At 48.8% G+C, this 21,761-nt stretch overlaps 1 protein-coding gene across 3 annotated transcripts in view; it reads right to left on the reverse strand.

The window, feature by feature from the left end:
- Window positions 1-21,761, reverse strand: part of CACHD1 (cache domain containing 1) — a 95,564-nt gene that overhangs the window by 14,509 nt on the left and 59,294 nt on the right. For all 3 annotated transcript variants that reach the window (XM_074545628.1, XM_074545626.1, XM_074545627.1), the window contains exons 6-16: window positions 20,517-20,661; window positions 18,350-18,566; window positions 13,447-13,596; window positions 12,191-12,424; window positions 10,982-11,131; window positions 10,368-10,491; window positions 9,770-9,887; window positions 8,806-8,974; window positions 4,797-4,939; window positions 2,926-3,107; window positions 1,568-1,678 (exon numbers count right to left, since the gene is read on the reverse strand). In XM_074545628.1, coding sequence (XP_074401729.1) covers window positions 1,568-1,678; window positions 2,926-3,107; window positions 4,797-4,939; window positions 8,806-8,974; window positions 9,770-9,887; window positions 10,368-10,491; window positions 10,982-11,131; window positions 12,191-12,424; window positions 13,447-13,596; window positions 18,350-18,566; window positions 20,517-20,661 — 1,743 coding nt within the window. The remainder of the gene's footprint in view (window positions 1-1,567; window positions 1,679-2,925; window positions 3,108-4,796; window positions 4,940-8,805; window positions 8,975-9,769; window positions 9,888-10,367; window positions 10,492-10,981; window positions 11,132-12,190; window positions 12,425-13,446; window positions 13,597-18,349; window positions 18,567-20,516; window positions 20,662-21,761) is intronic.

Consider the following 21,761-nt stretch of genomic DNA (forward strand, 5'->3'; position numbering starts at 1 on the left):
ATTAGGATGTTGTAAATATTTTAGCTTCATTTTCAAGCATTAAATCCTCCTGCTTTGCTGATGCCAACTGCATTAAACCACATCAGGCATAAATCTTCTCTTCCCAGCCTCCATAAAAAGGAATAAGATCCACATAAAATGGGAATGAGAGGTGTCAGCTCTGGCTGCCCTGATGTGGGTATTTAAACCCTCCCAGCAGTCCCTAATGCCAAAATTCCTCTTAACTCCACAGATTCCTCCCCACCCCTCTGGATTTGGAGCTCAGGCCTCTTTGGGGATTATAACCACATGTGACTGTGAGCTTCAGAGGTCATATTTACCCAGGAATCACACTCACATCTGCCAAACTTTGTTTAACTGCTCCTTAATCATGTTCTAATAACCCACAGGAGCTTTAAGTTCTTAGAGCTGAGTAAACCATCCCTCGCTAGATAAAAATCAGAGGTTTGATTAATTGCACTTCTCTCCTTTACAGAAGTGTTTCCCCAAAGTGAATTCCTGGGTGAGAAGCACCACGCAGGGGCTGGGGCTGAAAATGCTCCTGCCAGAACACACAGGCAGAGGTGCAGAGCTGGGAAATCCCACCCAGAGCAGGGGAATCTCTGGCAGAGTGAGGGGCCACATCCTGATCCCTGCTCCTTTGGGGTCCCACTGCAGCACTGCTGGTACTGGGGGGCTGCTGGGGAACGAGCCTGGAGGAGACTCCATGAGAAAACTGTAAAAAACAGGTAACTGCTGTTCTGGGAATTTGGGAGAGCTCAGGACAGACAGCAAGGTTGGGTCCATGTTTTATAAACTGGGCTCCTTTAAACATCCTGCATCCCTAAACCTGGCCTCAGCCTGGGGCCTGGCCAGGAGGGAGCTGGAACAGCAACAGCCTGGTCCTCCAGGAAAAAGTCATTTCATGGAACCATGGAATATCCTGAGCTGGAAGGGACCCACAGGGATCGTCCAGCCCAGCTCCTGGCCCTGCTGCTCCCAGCAATCCTGGAAGGGCTCTTGGAGTTCCACAGGCTTTGGAAGCCCAGAAGTGCTGGACTGAAGCAGCCCAGGAGAGGAGCTCCCCAATTCCTGGAGTAGGGACAGCTCTGTCCTTAACCCCCTTTGTGGCTCCAGTTCCCTTCCAAACAACTCCCTGCTCCTCAAAACCCCCCAGGTGGAATGTGGGGGACCCCAGGAGGTGGGGAGCTTGGCAGTCCTGATGGAGAAGGATTGAGCTTCCAGCAGAGAGGGAACACAATTCCCAAAGCGCCTCAGGAGAGCAATCCCTCTCCTCCTCCCAGTTCTTGGACATCCCACCTCGTGTTCATCCAGGAGCACTTTCCCACCAATCAATCCTTCTTTTAAAATATGCTGTTAATACTCCTCTATCAATAAAGCCACATAATTCATATATTCCTATAAACTGGATTTCTCCCAGTGTTTCAATGCCCCATTTTTTTCAGATGACATTTCACCAGCAGCACTTTAGGAGCAGCTCTGGTTTTCAGTTCTTGAGCACCCAGAGCCACCCAGCTCTGGTAACTCAGAGCCCTCCTGCCTGCAACAAAGGCCCAGAGCCCCTCACCTGGAGGAATGGACAGTGTGGCTGATGGTCACCACATAGCCAGCCCCTCCCACGTCCAGGTAGGGCCCAGTGAAGGTGATGAGTCCTGGATTGGCCACTGCATGCAGGTACCTGAGGGAAGCCAAAAGAAATGCTCACAATCCCTGCCAAAGTCTGTAAGTTCAAGACAGAATCCTTGACTTTCCCAAAATAACACTGAATTTTGGCCACTGTGAACAACAGGCACCAAATTATTGGTTTTTAATATCAAACAGGTACCTAAATACAACTGGGACTCCAAACTAACCCAGACTGGCTCAGTAAATGGTCCCCCAGTAGATCCAGCTGCATTAAAAAAGCTCAGTTTACTTCTGCACAGAACACATTTAATGTAATTTCAGACATTTTCCCCCAGAACAATGCAGGACTTGGTGCCAGCAGAGTCTCAAACTCAGCCCTGGCAAAATGATTACATTGCAAACTGAGGAGAAAAAACAGAAGTGAGGCAGGAAAATTCAGAAATATCAGACAGTGAGTATAAATTACAACCTCTTAAAACTTCCATCAGCATAAAATAAGTCACAGTCATAGCAGAGTTGGTAAAACTGTCATGGGAAAGTTGATAAAACTTTTGGCAACACTTTTCTGTAAGAAAAAGTGACTGCTTTGCTTCTCCCTACCCAGAGCACTGACCTACAAGCAGCTTAACCCAATTCTGCTTTATTCCCACTTGCACCTCCTTCCCAAAACACTCCAAACCTCAGGGCAACGGGGCAGGAGAGCTGCCAGGAGCCCTGCAGAGCCACAGGGCTGGGATCTGTGCCTTTCCCAGTGTGGCAGCACCTGGCTGGCTCCTTCCACGGATCCCAGCCTTCGGAGCACACCCAGAGCTGCTCCCAGCTGGAATGTCCCCAGCCCTCTGCCCAAATCAGATGCTGCTGCACAATTAATCCCTCCTTGAAAGCAGTGAGGAAAGCCACAGTAAACAAACAAAAAGGCTCAGATATGAACAACCAAAAAGGGCCCAAGGAGCTCAAACTCTCCTGAGTTAGCTAATCCCTGAAGGGGATGCTCATTTTCTGAATATTTATGTCCCCATCTGCCATAGCTGGGCTATGAAACACCAGCTACACCACAAAATAAAAAGGCCTGAAATTAGAACCAAAAAAAGTTTGAACTGTGTTTAGGCTCTGAGTTTCTTCCCCATGCTGAAAACACTTTTAACTAAATTTAAAAAAAAAAAACAAACAACAAACAACCCTCAGGCTACGAAACCAACTCCAAAAACGAAATCAACTCCACAAAATCAACTCTAAACATTTCCCTCCTTGCCCTGGGAGACGATTCAAAGCTTTGCTGAAGGGACCCTAAAAACTGACCATTGTCTCCTGGTGGGATCAAACGCTTTGTCCATGAGGGAGCCGGGGTAGATGCGCAGCACCCCATTGGGGGTTGCTATGTAACGCCTGACAATGTAACTGTTGAGGCCGCTGATCTCCATCTGGGTCATCCATTCATCCGTGCCGTGACTGGTTGCCATCACTTCATTCCTGACAGAGAACTGCAAAACAAAGGCAGAGCTGGCAGGGTTCCTGCAGCACTTGCATGGCAAGATAATAAAAGCTTCCCCCAGAGCCACCGGGGATCATCCCGGCTCAATTACTTGGTTCAAGGCTTCTCACACCACACATTCCAAGCAGATTATTAGAGTGAAATGTTGGGGGTGTTGTCTCTGTGGCTTTGCTTAACTTGGAGTTAATATAAATATTGTGCTGCTCGCACAGAAAATAGAGATTTCTCAGCTGTATGCTTAGGAACACCAAGGTGTTTCTGCTAAGAACTTAGCGTGGCTTTAACTTTTCAAGGGTTTGTTTCAGCAAAGTTCTGTCCCCCTCCTCTCTCCACTGTTAGATCAGATGTTGGGAAGGAATTCCAGGCTGGGAGGGTGAGGTTGTCAAGAGAAGCTGTGGCTGCCCCTGGATGCCTAGAAGTGCCCAAGGCCAGGCTGGAGTGATGCTTATTTTGGGGCTTACCTAAAAACACAGGGCAGACAAAATCAGGGGAATAAAAAGCAGTTCTGTTTATTGAGGGGCCTTCAGGTACATTTTGGGCAAAGCCCCCAGAGGCTACACCCAAAATGGACCACGGGACAGAAATTTTCACACTTTTATAAGTTTGGCCCATTTGTGTATTTGGGGTTAATCTCCCAGTTACAGCTTCAGGTAATGAAGTAATTTACCCCAAGTTTGCTCCCCCTAACTCACTTTTGTTTCCATTTCTCAGGGCCTTCAGGTACATCTTGGGCAGACAAAGCCCCCCCCAGGGGCTACAGCCAAAAATGGACCATGGGTCACATTTTTCATATTTTTATAAGTTTGGTCCATTTGCATATTGGGGGTTAATCTCCCAATTTCAGCTTCAGGTAATGAAGTCATTCACCCCAAGTTTGCTCCCCTCAACTGATTTTTGTTTCCCTCTCTGGGGCCTGAGGCAGTGAGGAGCCCCTGATTGCCAGGCCTGGGGAGGAATTGTTGTGTCTGCCCAAAATGGGACAGCAGCAGCAGCTCACGCTGAACATGGAGTTTAGAGTTGTGCACTAAAGAACTGCAGGATCACAAATACAGAAAAACAGAAAAGCCAAAATCCCAAGGCATCAGGAGCACTGTGGGCTAGTGGAAGGTGCTGGCCATGGCAGGGATGGGATGGGGTGGGATGGGATGGGATGGGATGGATGGGGTGGGATGGGATGGGATGGGATGGGATGGGATGGGATGGGATGGGATGGGATGGGATGGGATGGGATGGGATGGGATGGATGGGGTGGGATGGGATGGGGTGGGATGGATGGGGTGGGATGGATGGGGTGGGATGGGATGGGATGGGATGGGATGGGATGGGATGGGATGGGATGGATGGGGTGGGATGGATGGGGTGGGATGGGATGGGATGGGATGGGATGGGATGGGATGGGATGGGATGGGATGGGGTGGGGTGGGGTGGGGTGGGATGGGATGGGATGGGATGGGATGGATGGGGTGGGATGGGATGGGATGGGATGGGATGGGATGGGATGGGATGGGATGGGATGGGATGGGATGGAGTGGGGTGGGATGGATGGGATGGGATGGGATGGGATGGGATGGGATGGGATGGGATGGGATGGGATGGGATGGGGTTTAAGGTCCCTCCCAGTGCAAAGTGCTGGATGTGGGGCTGGCAGAGCAGCCCCAGGTGGGATTGCTGTGCCCACCTTGAGGCCGGGGTTGGCGATGAGGCGCGTGTTGTCGCTCAGGTAGGCCGTGTAGTGCTCCACCATCCGCTTGGTCTCGGGCTGGCTCAGGTGCTCGTAGGGAGAGGAGAAGCTGCCTGCAGACAGCATCACCGTGGGGCTCTCTGCAAACACCAAACACCAGCAATGTCAGCGTGGGGAGCTGCACGTGTGGCAGGTTGTACCATGGGAGGGGCCCTGTCCTGCTGTCCTCGGGGCAGAAATGACCCTGCTGCTCTCACACAGCTCAGCACACAAAGTGCCCAAATGTGGAACAGGTTTCACTGTGACTTCTGTGAGCCAGAGGGAAGTTTGATAAGAAGATCCATGTTCACCTCTGAAAGAATTTTCTACAAGGTTGTTGACATAGAAACCCAGAAAGAAAGAAGGATAAATAAGAGAAACCTGCAGCTATTCCAATGAGCACTTTGTTTGTCTCTCGTGACCTATGACTAAATTGTAAACTTATGAGTTTTGTAAGAATGTATAAAAAGCATTCATACTATAATAAAAACAGTTTGAAGCCTTCTGGAAATGGAGTGTATTTGTATTGTCTCCATCTCAAATACCACCCCCAGCTCCTGCAGGACACTCTGGACTAGGAGGGAGGGCAAACATCCATTTTTCCACCCAACCCAGAGCACTTCCCAGCAGAGTTTCATCCTAAACTAAGGCTGAACATTAATTCCTCCCTTTCTTGCCCCGAAACACAGAAGCCACAGCATCAGCCCCCTCCTCTGATCTCCATGTGTCATTTGGTATTTAATGCCTTTGTTCCCAAAGCCTCAATAGTTCTGAATTACTGCTTTCTGTGAGATTACAGAAGCTGTTTTCCCTCAAGAAAAGATGATGGGCTTAAGAAGAAATTAAGTAACCCTGTTTAGGTTAGATATCCCAGAGGAAAATGAAAATGAGCATTTTCAGTTCCAGAGAATGAACATCTGGAGAATCCCAAGTGCAGAAGAGGAGCTCCCCAATAAAAGTGCAGCTGTCTGGAGTGGCTTTCAGAACAAACTCAAAAGCAAACTTTCATCATGCAAAATCTGCAAAACCAGACAGCTTTTCCTTTTTAAAAAAGAGAAGTGATTATGATGATGCAGGGCTGAGGGTTGAGAAGATCTTTTCTGAGGATGTGACCCATGGGAGCCAAATTCCCTGTGTGGAATGGTGTCCAGAGGAGAAGCTGCAGTGCAGAATGTGAAGTGTTCTGCTTTTAGTCACATTCCTCTCAAACACATCCCCACACATGTGCTGCAGTCCCCACTTCCCAACTTCTACTCCAGCCCCTCATCTGCTTCCCAGAGCAAATATTCTGATTTTGCTTTGCATGAAGTTTTTCCACTTGACAGCTTAGTACTGCATTTTTGGGATATTCTCCATTTGTATCTTTCTGGATATAAGATAATCAAGATTAGGCAGCACATTAAACAACAACAACAACAAAAAAATCCCTGTGTTTTAAACAACTGGCAAAGCAATTTCCACAGGTTTGTAAGGTCCCTCTTCCAGTCTGATCTCACCGAGCTATTCTGCAGGGCTCCAAGGAGCTAAGAAAAATCCACAATTGTGTCCCTTATTCACCATGAGACCTTCAAACCCTGCTACAAGCAGAAGTATTTAATTCAGAATTTCTTACAGTACAGATTTGAGGGACCTCCCAAGGCTATACCTAAATATGACAGCTTGCAGTGCAGGATGTTTATGTAAAACCCCTCTGTTCTTGGGATATTTTCTGGGTTTTAAGTTCTCCATCCTTCCCAGGCACTGGAACTGCCATGGAGATTCCCCCTTTTTCCCAGCAATGTCTGAAATCAGTCAGGAAGAGCAGAACCACTTTAGCCTATCCACACCTGAGAGTTTTGAACAGGGGAGGAGGGTCTGCAAACACCAGAGCACTGAAGCTCTCCTTGTCCCCAGCAGGCCCAACCTCTGCCTCTGAAGGCATTCAATGCTTCTGGCAGTGGAAAAATCCCACAAATCCAGGGCAAAAGAGCAGCAGAGCCCTGCACACCTGGCTGGGACTTCATCCTACTCTGGGACTGCTCAGGGAGGTGCTTCAGAGCCAGGAGAGGATCTGGGTTGAGCTTGGTGGGAAACCTCCATGCTCCCACTGCACTGCCAGGGACCCTGCTGGGCCCCCAGGGCATTCATCCCCTACTCTGAGCAGCCCCTCACTCATTCGTCCTGCAGGAAGTGAATCTGTTGGTTAAAACCTGGTGCTGATGGCAGCAAAGTTCTGGATTCAAGCCCTGGGTGGGCCCTTCCCTGCAGAGCTCCACGATCCCTGTGGGACCCAGCTCAGGCTCTGCTGTGATCCTGGAGCCCAGCACTGAGCAGGCCACTGGGACCAAGGAGAGCTGTGAGAAGGCAAAAGCTGATCAGAACACCAGCCTTGGAAAGAAAACCTTCTCAAGGGAAGAGTATTTCCCATGTTTTGTGAGAAGAGCTTCACTTTGAGCTGCCACACTCCACAGAAACACACAGGGGCTGTGACAGTGCCAGGGTGGCTCAGAGTGGGCACCAGCAGGAATGTGCCCATGGAAAGGGTGGAACTGCCCAGGGGGGTTCAGGTGCCCATCCCTGGAGGTGGCACTGAGCTGCCACTCCACAGAAACACACAGGGGCTGTGACTGTGCCAGGGTGGCTCAGGGTGGGCACCAGCAGGAATTTCCTTATGGAATGGGTGGTCAGGCTTTGGAACTGCCCAGGGAGGTTTGGGTGCCCAGGGAGGTTTGGGTGCCCATCCCTGGAGCATCACTGAGCTGCCACTCCACAGAAACACACAGGAGGTGTGACTGTGCCAGGGTGGCTCAGGTTGGACATCAGCAGGAATGTGCCCATGGAAAGAGTGGAACTGCCCAGGGAGGGTTGGAGTGCCCATCCCTGGAGGTGGCACCGAGCTGCCACTCTACAGAAACACACAGGAGCTGTGACTGTGCCAGGGTGGCTCAGGCTGGGCACCAGCAGGAATTTCCTCATGGAAAGGGTGCTCAGGCATTGGAACTGCCCAAGGTGCCCATCCCTGGAGCATCACTGAGCTGCCACTCCACAGAAACACACAGGAGCTGTGACAGTGCCAAGGTGGCTCAGGGTGGGCACCAGCAGGAATTTCCTCATGGAAAGGGTGGAACTGCCCAGGGAGGGTCGGGTGCCCATCCCTGGAGGTGGCACTGAGCTGCCACTCCACAGAAACACACAGGAGGTGTGACAGTGCCAGGGTGGCTCAGAGTGGGCACCAGCAGGAATGTGCCCATGGAAAGGGTGGAACTGCCCAGGGAGGGTTGGAGTGCCCATCCCTGGAGCATCACTGAGCTGCCACTCCACAGAAACACACAGGAGCTGTGACTGTGCCAGGGGAGCTCAGGCTGGGCACCAGCAGGAATTTCCTCATGGAAAGGGTGGTCAGGCTTTGGAACTGCCCAGGGAGGGTTGGGTGCCCAGGGGGGTTCGGGTGCCCATCCCTGGAGGTGGCACTGAGCTGCCACTCTACAGAAACACACAGGGGCTGTGACAGTGCCAGGGTGGTTCAGAGTGGGCACCAGCAGGAATGTGCCCATGGAAAGGGTGGAACTGCCCAGGGAGGGTTGGAGTGCCCATCCCTGGAGCATCACTGAGCTGCCACTCCACAGAAACACACAGGAGCTGTGACAGTGCCAGTGTGGCTCAGGCTGGGCACCAGCAGGAATGTGCCCATGGAAAGGGTGGAACTGCCCAGGGAGGGTTGGAGTGCCCATCCCTGGAGGTGGCACTGAGCTGCCACTCCACAGAAACACACAGGAGGTGTGACAGTGCCAGGGTGGCTCAGAGTGGGCACCAGCAGGAATTTCCTCATGGAAAGGGTGGAACTGCCCAGGGGGGTTCGGGTGCCCATCCCTGGAGGTGGCACTCAGAGCTCTGGGCTGGGGACAGGGTGGGGATCGGGCACAGCTGGGAGTGGCTCCTGGAGGTGTTTCCCAGCTGAGGGGGCCAGGCCAGGCTGGCAGAGCCCTACCCAGGGTGGCCAGCTGCTTGAAGTGCAGGCAGGCGTTGGGCTGGCCCAGCAGGTCCAGCCTGTGGTAGAGCAGCTTGCTGCTGGGGACGCTGTTGAGGTTCTTCAGCTGCTTCACGGGAATTTCTGGCTGGATCACCACCACACACAGGATGAAGGACGTGTCCTGCACCTGCAAAACACCAGCCAGTCACCAAACAGAACCAAAGTGAGGGGGGTGAACAGAATTTCTGTCTCAGAACCACTGAGTTCTACAAAATAAACTTTGCCACAGTTAACACAGATAATTAAAACACTGTAATTTTTTTTCCTGAAAACCAAACAAGACTTTCATTTTGTTGCTCAATTAGCAATAATTTCTAATTCTAGCACTGTTTCATGGATATGTTTTGTCACTAACAGAGGAGAGGCTGCAGGTTTCCAGTTGCTGGACACACACTGGTGTTACCTTTATGGAGAGCACAGACAAATTAACTCTCAAATGCAAGATTTTATTATTTCCACTCTCAATTGTGTGCTGCATGTGCCACATGTTTTACTGGTTTGGGTGTTTTAAGGACTCTAAATTACACCAGAGCAGCAAACCTTGGAGTGTCCCAGCTGCTCTGCAAAGGGAGTTTGGTATTAAATGCATTGCTACAATCTTAGAAATATCAACTCCAGACACCTTCCTATGTGAATTTCTGTTAAACAATGACAGATTTAATCTCTTAAAACTGCTCAGCTTAATCCTTTAGGTTGGATTTAACTTAATAATGTGAAATGATCCACAAGTGCCTTCTTGAGTTTGTTGGCACAAATTCTTGCTGGCATCGGTGAATTCGCCTGGATTATGTTTAACCTCAGATTCCATTTTAACCCCAGGGCTGAGATGAGTGATCAGACATTCCCAGACTGAAGGAGGGACAGCAGCAGAGCCATGAATTCATGAATTCCCTCTGTGCCACCCCACACTTGCTGTCCTCACCATTTTCCAGGCATAGCTGACATTGTAGGCTTCTTTCCCAATTTCCCTCAGCTTGTTGACGTGCCAGGACAGCGAGGAGTTCACAGGAACTGTGATGATCTGGCTGCCCAAGGGGATGCTGCAGGGGCAGATAAAACACCCAGCAGTTTATTAAACACTGAGCAAAACTGTTAGGACTTCAGCAAAATCCTTCTATTGTGTGTTTCTACAATTATCATAAGAATTGAAGGAATTAACTGTTATTTGTGCTTGGTGAAGGGAAGCCTATGTGTGTGCTGCAAATGCACTTATGCACCCTCACATTTTGAGCTTGAAAATTCTCAGAATAGGCAAAGGATAAAGAAAAAACCCAGACCAAATAGTGGGAAATCTTCCTGACAGGGAAGAGAGAGATTAGCAGGAATATTCCCCAGATCAGCTGGGAAACACCACATAACAAACAACAACTGAAAAAAGTTGGGAGGAAAAATCAAACCAGAATTGTTAATGGGGGGAAAAAAATCCATCCAAGTATCCAGATATTGTAGGAAAAGGAATTTTACCTTACATATTCTTAAATTAATGCAGAAATACTCCCAGTGCTGCATCCAGTCCTTACCTGAGGATGTTCTGGCGCACCAGCTCGAACTTGGGAATGTTCTCGTAGTGGATGATGTCTGTGTGCAGGGGAGGCTCAGACAGCAGGTAGGGCCTGGTCAGGGAGGGGTGCATCAGAGTGTACCCTAAAAAACAAACACACAGCCCCAAACGCGGGATGCATTACAAAACTGAGCCCAGGAGAGGTATTTTAGAGGGAAAAACAAATATACAGTAATTACATAGAATTTTGGCAAGTGACCAAACGACCTCGTCATCAAAGGGGTTGCAAATGAAAAGCAGCTTGAAAAATTCAGCAATACAATAGGCTGGATCAGAGGGAAAGAGCTGGGCACACACATTAACAGCAGTTTTCCCTCTTTCCCAGAAAACCTCGGACTGTCACAGGTGTAGGAAATCCCCACAGCAAGAGTTTCCAAATCAGAACCCCAGGACAGAAGTTTTCAAGTCATGGATCCACCTAAAATCTCCAGCAACATTCAGGCAAAACTAACCAACAATGTGCAATTAAATTTTTAATAAATATTATCACTCATTACTCAGAAATGTGAGAATTCAGAATTGGTGGCTCACGAGCTCAGTGGGACTAGAGGAGATGATGTGAGTCAAAATTACCTTTATTATCAATGAGGAAGGTGTAGGATCCCAGGGAGTCCTGGTAATAGGTGACATCTTCCAAGATATAGGCAAGGTTGACATCTACTCCAACAATTCCCAGCAGGAGGTTCCCAAAGTAGCAGGGTTTACTGACAGTCATTATCAGGCCTTGGAGGGAGAGAAACACCACAAACCATCAGAAAATTCATCTGGTTCATTATTTTGAGAGGAAACAGAGCATTTTGAGATGCTACACAATTAAATTTTGTATCTATTCCTTGCTGGAATATGGCCAGGGAAGCTCAGCAGGGTTCCTGTTGTCAGCAATTCTCTCTAATTAACCTGTGTTCCTGATAGTGACCTGAAGTATATTCATTAATTTATTAGAACACATCAATTTATTCATCAATTTATTAGAATGCACACCACAATTAATGTTTGAGAGGTTGCCAGTCTCCAAGCGGATTCCTTATAGATATAAAATAAATTTGTGTGAAAAGCCAACAGAGTATTCTCTCCTTTAACTCCTTAACTTAAATTCCTTAATTAACTCTCCTTAAATTCCTTAAAGAATTTAAGGCCATTAAAAAATAAGATGGAAGTAGAAGGAAATGACTTTGTCCTTGTAAAGCAACAGCTGGGATGAGTTGCTTCTCTCCACAGATTAAATTATGGATTATTTGTTCCTGTGTACTCATGCAGAGGAACAAATTCCACCACAAGAATCCAAACTAAATCTGTTGACTCCATGTCTTGTTAGCACTTTTTTCACAACTAAACCTTCTGCAGATGAAAAGGCTACAGACAACGAGGCTTGGGAACACACCTAGAACCAAAATCTTGCAGGATTGTGGAAGAGGTTTTACAGTGACTTCTGAGAGCCAGAGAGAAGTTTGGTGAGAGGATCCATGTTCACCCCTGAAAGAATTTCCTACCAAGGTTGTTGGCATAGAAACCAAGAGAGAGAAGGATAAATAAGAGAAACCTGCAACTATTCCAATGAGCACTTTGCTTGTCTCTTGTGACCAATGAGTGAAGTGTAAACATCTGAGTTTTGTAAGAATGTATAAAAAAAACCAGTTTGAAGCCTTCTGGAAACGGAGTGTATTTGTACTGCCTCCATCTCAGCTATGACACAGATTACATATATCTGGGTATCTGGGGACATGAAAGCAAAGGGAGCCCGATCTCTGATGGTTTTACCCCAAAGCCAAGGGCAGCACTCACCATCCCCCATCTCATCCGAGAAGGGCAGGCTGAACACGGCCTCGTCAATCATCCTGTTGGGCAGGTTGGTGTAGAACCTGCCCACGGTGGTCTCCAGGTTGCTGAGCTGGTTGAGGACCATCATGCTGCCCTTGGTGACGGGCAGGGCGCTGCGGTCGGGCACGCCGTACTTGGCCGAGTTCTGCTCAGCCAGGTCCCGCAGGAAGGCCAGCTCCTTCAGCCCCGTCACCCCCTCTGCAGGGACACAGAACACAGGAAAACTGGTCAAACAGCTCCATTCCCATCCAGGCTCCTGCCCCCTGCTCCAAAGGAATGATCCACGCTCTGTATCGCAGCACTGAAAATTCCATATTCTTATTTAAGTGCTTAAAGGTTGGTTTGAGGAAAATTAATTACTAACACCAAATTTAAAGAGATTGCCTTTCCCCTGCTGTTGCACAGTGCAGAAGATTTGCCATGCTGTTCACATCCCCCCTTTAAACAAAGCCCGGGGAGCAAAGAGCAGTGTGCCCCATAAATCCACAGGACAGCTCTTTGTTCTCCAGGGTGGCTCGCCCACAGGCAGGACCAGGAGCAATCCTCAGCCCTGCAGATAACAGCCTTTGTTCTCCAGCTGAACCATTCCAGTTTCACACTTCAACTCTAGTCCCAGGCTCAACTCCTGCACACAAATCAAAGCCTTTTGCACGCCCCAGTCTCAAATGAACATTTAAATTTACAACCAAATCATACATTGGGTTGAGCATTCATTTCCTGGGCTATTTTCAGTAATACAACAAACTGCCTTCGTGCTGAAAATGCTTTTTTGGAAAATGGGTGGGTGATCTTCATGTTTAACTTCACTCTCAGGTTGGTTCCCAGGTTACCAAAGCTGGGTTATCATTTCAGACTTGGTTTGATCTCCCATTCACCCCCCCTGGCTGATGAAGTCACACTTAGTTCTAGCTTGCTGCCCCTGGATGCCCCCAGGAAGGTTTGCCGTTGCAATAATTAACAAATTTACCTCAGCCTGGACAATCCAGGCCACTATATTTTATATCTCTGCAGCTGCACTGGGATACACAGAGATAGAGTGGCACAGCTATAAACACCAAAGTAACAACATCTGGATGCAGCTTCTGGATTAAATGTGCCAAAAATCCATGAACAAACTGCTCCCAGTAAGGCCTGGAATTACCCTGGGATGAGTTTAATAAAGGAGCTGTGCTGTGCCAGGAAGGGAATTTTATGGCCTGGAAATCAGAAGCATCTCTCACCATTCATGAGGGCATAAGTGAGGATCATCACTGAGTTATTGAGGAAGCTGTTCTCCTCGTTGATGACACGCAGAGTGGCTTTTTTATCATCTTCTGAGGACTCTTTTGATGTGATCCCAGCCGAGAGATAAATGATGACCATGTCAGTATCTGAAACACAATCACAGCACAAAGTGCATCAGGATTTAACTCTTGCGCTGAGAGCCCTGGAATCTGCTCACAGCAGCTTCTCCCAGGGTTCCACAGCCCCTCCAGGGGATGAACACGCTGCAGCCACATGGATTCCAGCCTTTGGGGTTCAAGTTTCACTCTTGGCACTCACCAAACTCCTGTTGGCCACCCAGGAGCACGGGGCTTGCTCTCCTGAGCAAACCCCACAGACAACTTCTGGCTCTGGAATGGTTTGGGATGGAAGGGACCTTAAACCCCATCCAGTCCCATCTTTCACCATCCCAGGCTGCTCCAAGCCCTGTCCAGCCTGGCCTTGGGCAGTGCCAGGGATCCAGGGGCAGCCACAGCAAATCTGGGAATTCCATCCCAGCCTGTCCCCACCCTGCCAGGAACAATTCCCAATTCCCAACATCCCATCCATCCCCGCCCTCTGGCACTGGGAGCCATTCCCTGTGTGCTGTCCCTCCATCCCTGTCCCCAGTCCCTCTCCAGCTCTCCTTAGGCACCAAGGTCTCTCTGGATCCTTCTCAACTCCAGGTGAGGAGCTTGGCTGCCTCCAGGCAGGAGCACACAGATCCAGCAGCTGCTCCAATTCCATGGAAAAGGCTCCACAAGGTCAAAACCTGCACTTTTCATCTCCTGCCCCTCTGTTCTCCTTCCCCCCTGCAATCCCAAGGCATGGGGCTGCACAGGACACCCTCCATGGAGCAGGGCAGAGCAGAAAGCTTGGGAATTCTGGGCATTCTCTGCAATGTGGCCTGGCCCCTCACGCTTTCCCTGGAACACCCTCCATGGAGCAGGGCAGAGCAGAAAGCTTGGGAATTCTGGGCATTCTCTGCAATGTGGCCTGGCCCCTCACGCTTTCCCTAGAACACGTTTTTCAGGCTGAGGATGCTCCTGGTCCTGCCCCAAAGCCTTTGAACACAACAATCCACAGCCCTGTGCTGACTCCCCAACCTGTTCCATCACATTTATCTCAGCACTGAGAGTGGTTTGTGTTTATAATGAACATACAGATCAAAATCACCCACAGGAAATGCAGAGCACTGGGCTGACGTGGTCACGTCCCAACTTTCTTGTTTCACCTGGATTTTTGGTGGATTTGCTGTACTGATTTATTAAACAGGTATCAATGCTTTGACTTGCACATTTTGTCCTCATGGCTTGACCAGAATTTCAGCCAGAATCAGATTTTGACACAAACAGGAGGTGCTGTTAATTTGGGGGAATTTCTACCATAGTTTTCTGTAAGGGCTAAAAGTAGGAATAAAAGCAAAGCCAGGTATAAAAGCATCTTTGGGTGGGGTTTTAGGAAAATTGTTGCTGTGTTTCCTAGGCTACAGCAGAGATATTTTATCTGCAGCCAGGCATGGTGCTGCAGCCTAAATGGTGCAACAAGAGCCAGTCCTAAATCTGCAAAAGGGACCAGAGCAGGCAGCTTTTGGAGCATCCTGTCACCCTGTGGGATGAGGATGTGCTGAGCAGGACTGCAGTAGGACCTGAAGCAGAAAATCCAGGTGTGTTGAACACCACAATTCTCCCCTCTCACACCAGCAGTTCCCTTCTGGCTGTGCCAGTGTGAATTTGGGACTGAGGCTGTATCTCAACAGCTTCCCTGACACACCCACACATTGTTCTCTGGGAACAGGATGTTAGAAAATTAACAGTGAAATGAAGGATTTTTTTTTTTGCTAGGTTTTTCTTTTTTTAAAAGATGAAAGGACTATTTACAAGAAAATGAGACGTTTTATAAACATCCTCTTCTCAAACCTATTGTGTCTCACCCCAGGAATTTTGAAATTCATCATAAACACGTCCACAATCTTCCACATGGAGAGAAAACCTAAATCCAAAGCATTTGCATTTTAACTTTCTGTGCTTGTGCCCCAAAATAGTTGCTTGATACGAAACCTAGTGAAAAATGAATATGTCAAAACTTCTAAACATAAAACAGTGCCAAACACAAAAACATGGAATCCTGGAAAGGTTTGGGTTGGGAGGGACCTTAAAGCTCATCTCATCCCACCCCTGCCATGGGCAGGGACAGCTCCCACCATCCCTGGTGCTCCAAGCCCTGTCCAAGCTGGCCTTGGGCACTTCCAGGAATGGGGAAATGCAGGAGGACACTCCATGACTCCTCAGCTGATGTTCTTGGAATAAATCCTGGTGACAAATTCATCTTATCCCAGCCAGCTGCAGCAGCCCTGCACTGTTCATTCTGCATTTGCTGGAGTTGCTCCCCTGCCATCATTTTGCCTGAGGATGGTAAAATCCTGCCCGTGCCAACCTTACCCTTGTCCAGTCACACAAAATCTCCCTGTGCCAATGGCCTGAAGCTCAGGAATTGGCTGAGCCTTTGGTAGCAAAAGCACCATTCCATAAAGTCACGTGGAATGGGGGTATTTCCTCATTCTTTCCAAAGCACTTCAGCTCCTGGCCTTTTCCTCTCTCTCTGGCTCTCACAGCCTCTGAGCTGGTGCCCTTTGGGATGCTGCAGGCTCTGCTCTCACTGGAGCAGGCACAGGGCCAGGGGTGGAAATGAAGTTGCATAATCCCAGTGTCCTGATGGAGATGGGCTGCTCCCTCCACCCTGCCCTGGCACTGCCAGCGTTACTCAAACCCAAGGAGCACCCAGGGCACAGGATTTGCCTTCCACAGCTTCCTGGCAAGCAAATCTGCCACCCAATTGCACATCCATCTTTTCATGTCTTTCACCACATCCTCACTGCAAAGAACACCCAGAAAAACCCCAGTCTTGGGAAGGGGAAGGATAAAGCTCATGATGAGTACACAGAGTTCAGGGGGGTTATTGTGAGATGAAGGGAAATTTAGCCAGGACAGCTTTGTGTTCCACAAAACATCACCCATAATTGGTATTCTCAAAGCCTCATTTCCCTGGGAAGCAAGGGGATCCACTTCCCCAGGATTCCAGTAATGCACATCATCCCTATGCAAATGTGCCAGCACTCATTAAATGAACCTGCACAAGCTGCAGTTTTCCTGGAAAGGCTCCCTCATACAGATTGAGGAAATAACTGAGCTATCACACTGATCCATCCTGCATTCTCCTCTTTCCATTCAAAAGAAAGGCAAGGCAGCAAGAGACACAAATGAGAATGGACATATCCCACAGCCCCTCACGTGGAGAATTGTCACAGACACATTTTATGAAAAATCCTTTCCTTAGGATTTTTTTCTCCTGAGAATCTGAGAGGCCTCAGGAACAAAATGCAAACATTGATTATCTGCTGCTGTGGAATGCAACAGGTGCATCTGGGATTGGTCTCATGTGGATGTTTCTAATTAATGGCCAAGCACAGCCCAGCTGGCTAGGACTGTGTGGTCAGTCACAAGATTTTATTATCGTTCCATTCCTATTGTTTTCAAGCCTTCTGATGAAATCCTTTCTTCTATTCTTTGAGTACAGTTTTAATGTAATATATATCATAAAATAATAAATCAGCCTTCTGAAACATGGAGTCAGATCCTCATCTCTTCCCTCATCCTGGGACCCCTGTGAACACTGTCACAGAGAATGGAGAAATCCACCAGCCCCTCATGGAGACGGACACATCCCACAGCCCCTCACATGGAGAATGGACACATCCCACAGCCCCTCACATGGAGATGGACACGTCCCACAGCCCCTCACGTGGAGATGGACACATCCCACAGCCCCTCACATGGAGAACAGACATATCCCACAGCCTCACATGCAGAATGGATACACCCACAGCCCCTCACATGAAGATGGGCACATCCAAGAGCCCCTAATGGAGATGGACACATCCCACAGCCCTCACGTGGAGAACGGACACATCCCACAGCCCCTCACATGGAGAATGGAAACATCCCACAGCCTCACATGGAGATGGACACATTCCACAGCCCCTCACGTGGAGATGGACACATCCCACAGCCCCTCATGGAGATGGACACATCCCACAGCCCCTCATGGAGATGGACACATCCCACAGCCCACAGCCCCTCATGGAGATGGACACATCCCACAGCCCCTCACATGGAGATGGACACATCCCACAGCCTCACATGCAGAATGGATACATCCCACAGCCCCTCACGTGAAGATGGGCACATCCAAGAGCCCCTAATGGAGATGGACACATCCCACAGCCCCTCACGTGGACATGGACACATCCCACAGCCCCTCATGGAGAATGGACATATCCCACAGCCTCACATGGAGATGGACACGTCCCACAGCCCCTCATGGAGATGGACACGTCCCACAGCCCCTCATGGAGATGGACACATCCCACAGCCCCTCACGTGGAGATGGACACATCCCACAGCCCCTCATGGAGATGGACACATCCCACAGCCCCTCATGGAGATGGACACATCCCATAGCCCCTCACATGGAGATGGACACATCCCACAGCCCCTCACATGCAGAATGGATACATCCCACAGCCCCTCACGTGAAGATGGACACATCCAAGAGCCCCTCATGGAGATGGACACATCCCACAGCCCCTCACATGGAGATGGACACATCCCACAGCCCCTCACATGGAGATGGACACATCCCACAGCCCTCACGAGGACTGCAGCCCAAGGAAACGCTCCTTAAAACAAAAATGGGGATGGAGCACGTTTCTGCTCCTATTGAACACACTGCACTCCCTTGGGCTCTGCCAAAGTGAGGCTGTGAAATGAGCAAACATGGCAAGGCCTGGAACAGCCCGGCCTGCACGAGAGGCTGCCTTACTTCCTTGGAGCCGGGTGCCGTTGTTGGTGTTCCGCAGGAGCTGGAAAGCCTTCTGGAAGCCCAGGGCGTGCTGCGTGGAGCTGTCGGACGCCTTGATGCTGCTGACAAAGGTGGACATCTTCCTCTTGGTCTCGCTGGTGGCAGGGGACAGGAAGGTCTTGTAGCACTGGTCCAGGGAGCACGTGCGCACCGTGTCCGCCACCGTCAGCACCGAGATCTGCCGGGAACAGACTCCGTGGGGAGGGGGCTCCATGGGGAAGGGGTTCCATGGGGAACAGATTCCATGGGGAACAGATTCCATGGGATCACCTCCCCTGGAAGTGGAGCAATGTGTTTGAACAGCCCAGGCCACAGTGTGCTCCAGCCAAACTGTTTTTTAGTTATTCTTATCAGAAGCCTCAGGGGTTCTCAAGGTTACTAAGACAAAAATTGCGCTATGTTAAGAAAGAAGAGGCTGAGAAACAAAATGCCAAGACCACAAGAATTAGATAAAGGAGGGCCTTGAAGCACTGGACTGTAACCAATCACATTTCCTGAGAAGTGCATGCAGAGCATGTGGACAAGGTAGAGACACCAATCAAGAAATGTGCAGTAGTGTTAGAATGTATAAATATGAATGAAGGGGCTTCTGCTTAATGGCATTGATTAGCTGTCCTGGAGTCCTGTTGTCCTGCATGGAGAGCACAACACACATCTTTGCATCATCTTTACACACCCAGACACACAGCACTGGAGAAGCCAATGGAGGAGATTCCGTGGCTTTAAAACTGCATTGTTGGAAAAGAAATGCTTGAGGCATAAAGCTGTCAGATTTCAAAAGGATTATGTGGAGTTCAAGGAAAAGAGATTTGGGTCTTTGTTTCTCAGCAGAGTCAGCTTCACTCTGCTCCCTCACCATGGTCAATGCACTGCTCTGGGCAGAGCCTGAGTAGGCCAGGGAGAGCTGACAGGGAATCAGCAGAGAGCATTGCCAGGAAAGCCTGGAGAGCCCAGAGAGAAGCTGAGTGCGCAGAGAAATGAAAAAAAAATAAAACAACCCCTCCAAGGACTGCTCCCAGCAAAGCTTTTTGCTGTTTTAATGTTTCAGTCAAAGCAAGGCGACTCTGACATCAGCTTTTCCTGTAAGTAAGTTAATGCAAGTGCTACCTCTATGCCTTAATGACATCTAACACACCAGACTCATTAATTGAGTGACAAACTTCATTAGGAAGCATGGCTGAGGCAAGACAGCTCCAGAATTAAGCAGTAATTAGATACCTGTGTAACAGGTTCTATAATCACTGAGCTACTGACCAAGGAATAGGTGTATAAATGTATTCTCTGTATTCACACAAACCCTTCTGACACTTGAATTTAAGTGCTATTAATCCTGCTGAACTGTGAGATTACTTTACCATACTAAATCTCTTTAAAAGCACCATGTTACAAGTGGTTTTCTCATACTATTCATGAGAAGACTTAAGGCAAAGATTATCATCAGTTTTCTTCAATTTGATTTAACTGAAACTCCTCCTGCTCACAAAAGAAAACCCAAGCAGAGAGACTGATCAAGCTCTCACCAGTAGAGAGTTACTAAAAGACCAAACTGCAGACTTTTTACAGAACCACTTTATGAGTTCACAGTTGCCTGTAATGGAAAAAATACAGTTTAAGTGACTTTTTCACTGTCAAATGAGTACCAGGGACAGAGCAAGAAATCAAACCCAGATTTCTCAGCCCTTTGCTGGTACCATAATTATCCATGAATCTTCCAAACACTAATTATGCTTCAGCTCACACCAGTACTGCAGGAGAATAAATAATTTCCACTTTCACAAGACAAAAAGAGAGGCTCAGAGGTGAAATGAGTTGCTCAAAGCAGTTTAGGATGTGAGAAAGAATCATGTTTGGAGCATGGTTCTTCTTCCTGTTGACCACCACTGAAATATGTGCTGAGATGGAGGAGCCTTTAGGGATTGCTCAGGTACAAGATTTTGCCTTAGATCAGTGGGATTTCACTTTTTTCCCAGCCTGCAGACCCCAAATGTTTCCCCTGCAGCTGAAAGAGTGAACTCAAGGCTCTGTTACCCCTCAGGGGCAGCTCCCAGATCTGCTGGAGCCTGGAAACCCCACTTTGGGTGAGAGCTGAAAACCCAAGAAAAGCAGGGTTTGTCTGGAAAAATCTCACCTTGTCGTGCTCATCTATGGAGCTGAGGATGACCTGGGCAGCATCCTTGGCAATCTGGAGCTGAGTCTCTGTGACAGAGGCCCCGTGGTCCACGATCACCACGATGTGCTTGGACTGAGGGCGAACGGTGGAGACGTAGACGGGCCTGAGGAGGGACAACACCCAAACCACCACCATCATCATCACCATCAGCACCCTGCATCCCCACTGCAGTGCTCACAGTGGAAACAGGCAGGAATTACAACACACAAAGAAACAACAATGAATTATAACAGGAATTTCTAGCCCTTATGAAAACTTGTACCAGGAAAGGCCAGCTGAGAATCTGAGCATGCAGAAATGCCCCTCAGTTTCTGAATTTTTTTAACCAGGTTCTTCTCTCTCTGTCACAGCAAGAGCTTTCAGGAATTAACCCTGCTGCTTACACAGCAGCAGCGTTTGGGATCACTGCAGCAGTTCACAGCAAGGTGTGAATGAAGCAAGAAATGCTCCAGGTAAATCCTGGCTGCTGGGAACTTCACCCACACGTGAACTGGGAGCAACAGTGGGGATGTGCTGGGGCTGAGACAAGTAAAAACCTGTGCAGCTGCAGGGAGATGATCAGCCCAGGGTGTCTGGGCTGCTCTAAGAAGGCCCCTGGCCAAGGCAGGGTGCCCTGGGATGACTCTCACCCGGGTCATGCTGCACAAGCCCTTGGATCTGCCCAGTTTCACATCCCACAGTGAGCTAGCACCAGTGGGGACTCTCAGTGCTGCCATGTGCCTGTGCTGACACCAAAAATCTTGTTTGCAGATCCAGCTCAATATTGAGAGAGGTGTGAAAGAGTTCACAAGCTCTCACGCCAAGGTTTCAACCTGGAATAAATTAGGAGGATGCTCAGCGTGGAGGAAGGATTAAAATAAAATGGCAAGTTTCTCTTTCCTCTTTAGTCCAGACACAAAACCAGTTACAGTCAAGGGAGAGTTTTGGGATCTAAATTTCGTTATATCAAAGGCAGACACAGAAATCTTATTAAAAGGAAAGGGAAGATTTGACACAAGGCACTGCAGTAAACAACTGGCACAAATCAGTTCTCCACTGTAAAACAGCCTGCAGCTCCAGCCTGGATTAATACCTGCAACTGAAACAGGGCCTTTGATCTTCAAAGCACTGAAGCATTAACTAATTAATTCACCCAAACTACCCTCTGAAGTAAATATTAGCAAAAAGAGACCCCTGATTTAGCCATGGAGGAACTATGACCCA

This window comes from Zonotrichia albicollis, chromosome 8, assembly GCF_047830755.1.
Source record: "Zonotrichia albicollis isolate bZonAlb1 chromosome 8, bZonAlb1.hap1, whole genome shotgun sequence".
NCBI classification, from domain to species: domain Eukaryota; kingdom Metazoa; phylum Chordata; class Aves; order Passeriformes; family Passerellidae; genus Zonotrichia; species Zonotrichia albicollis.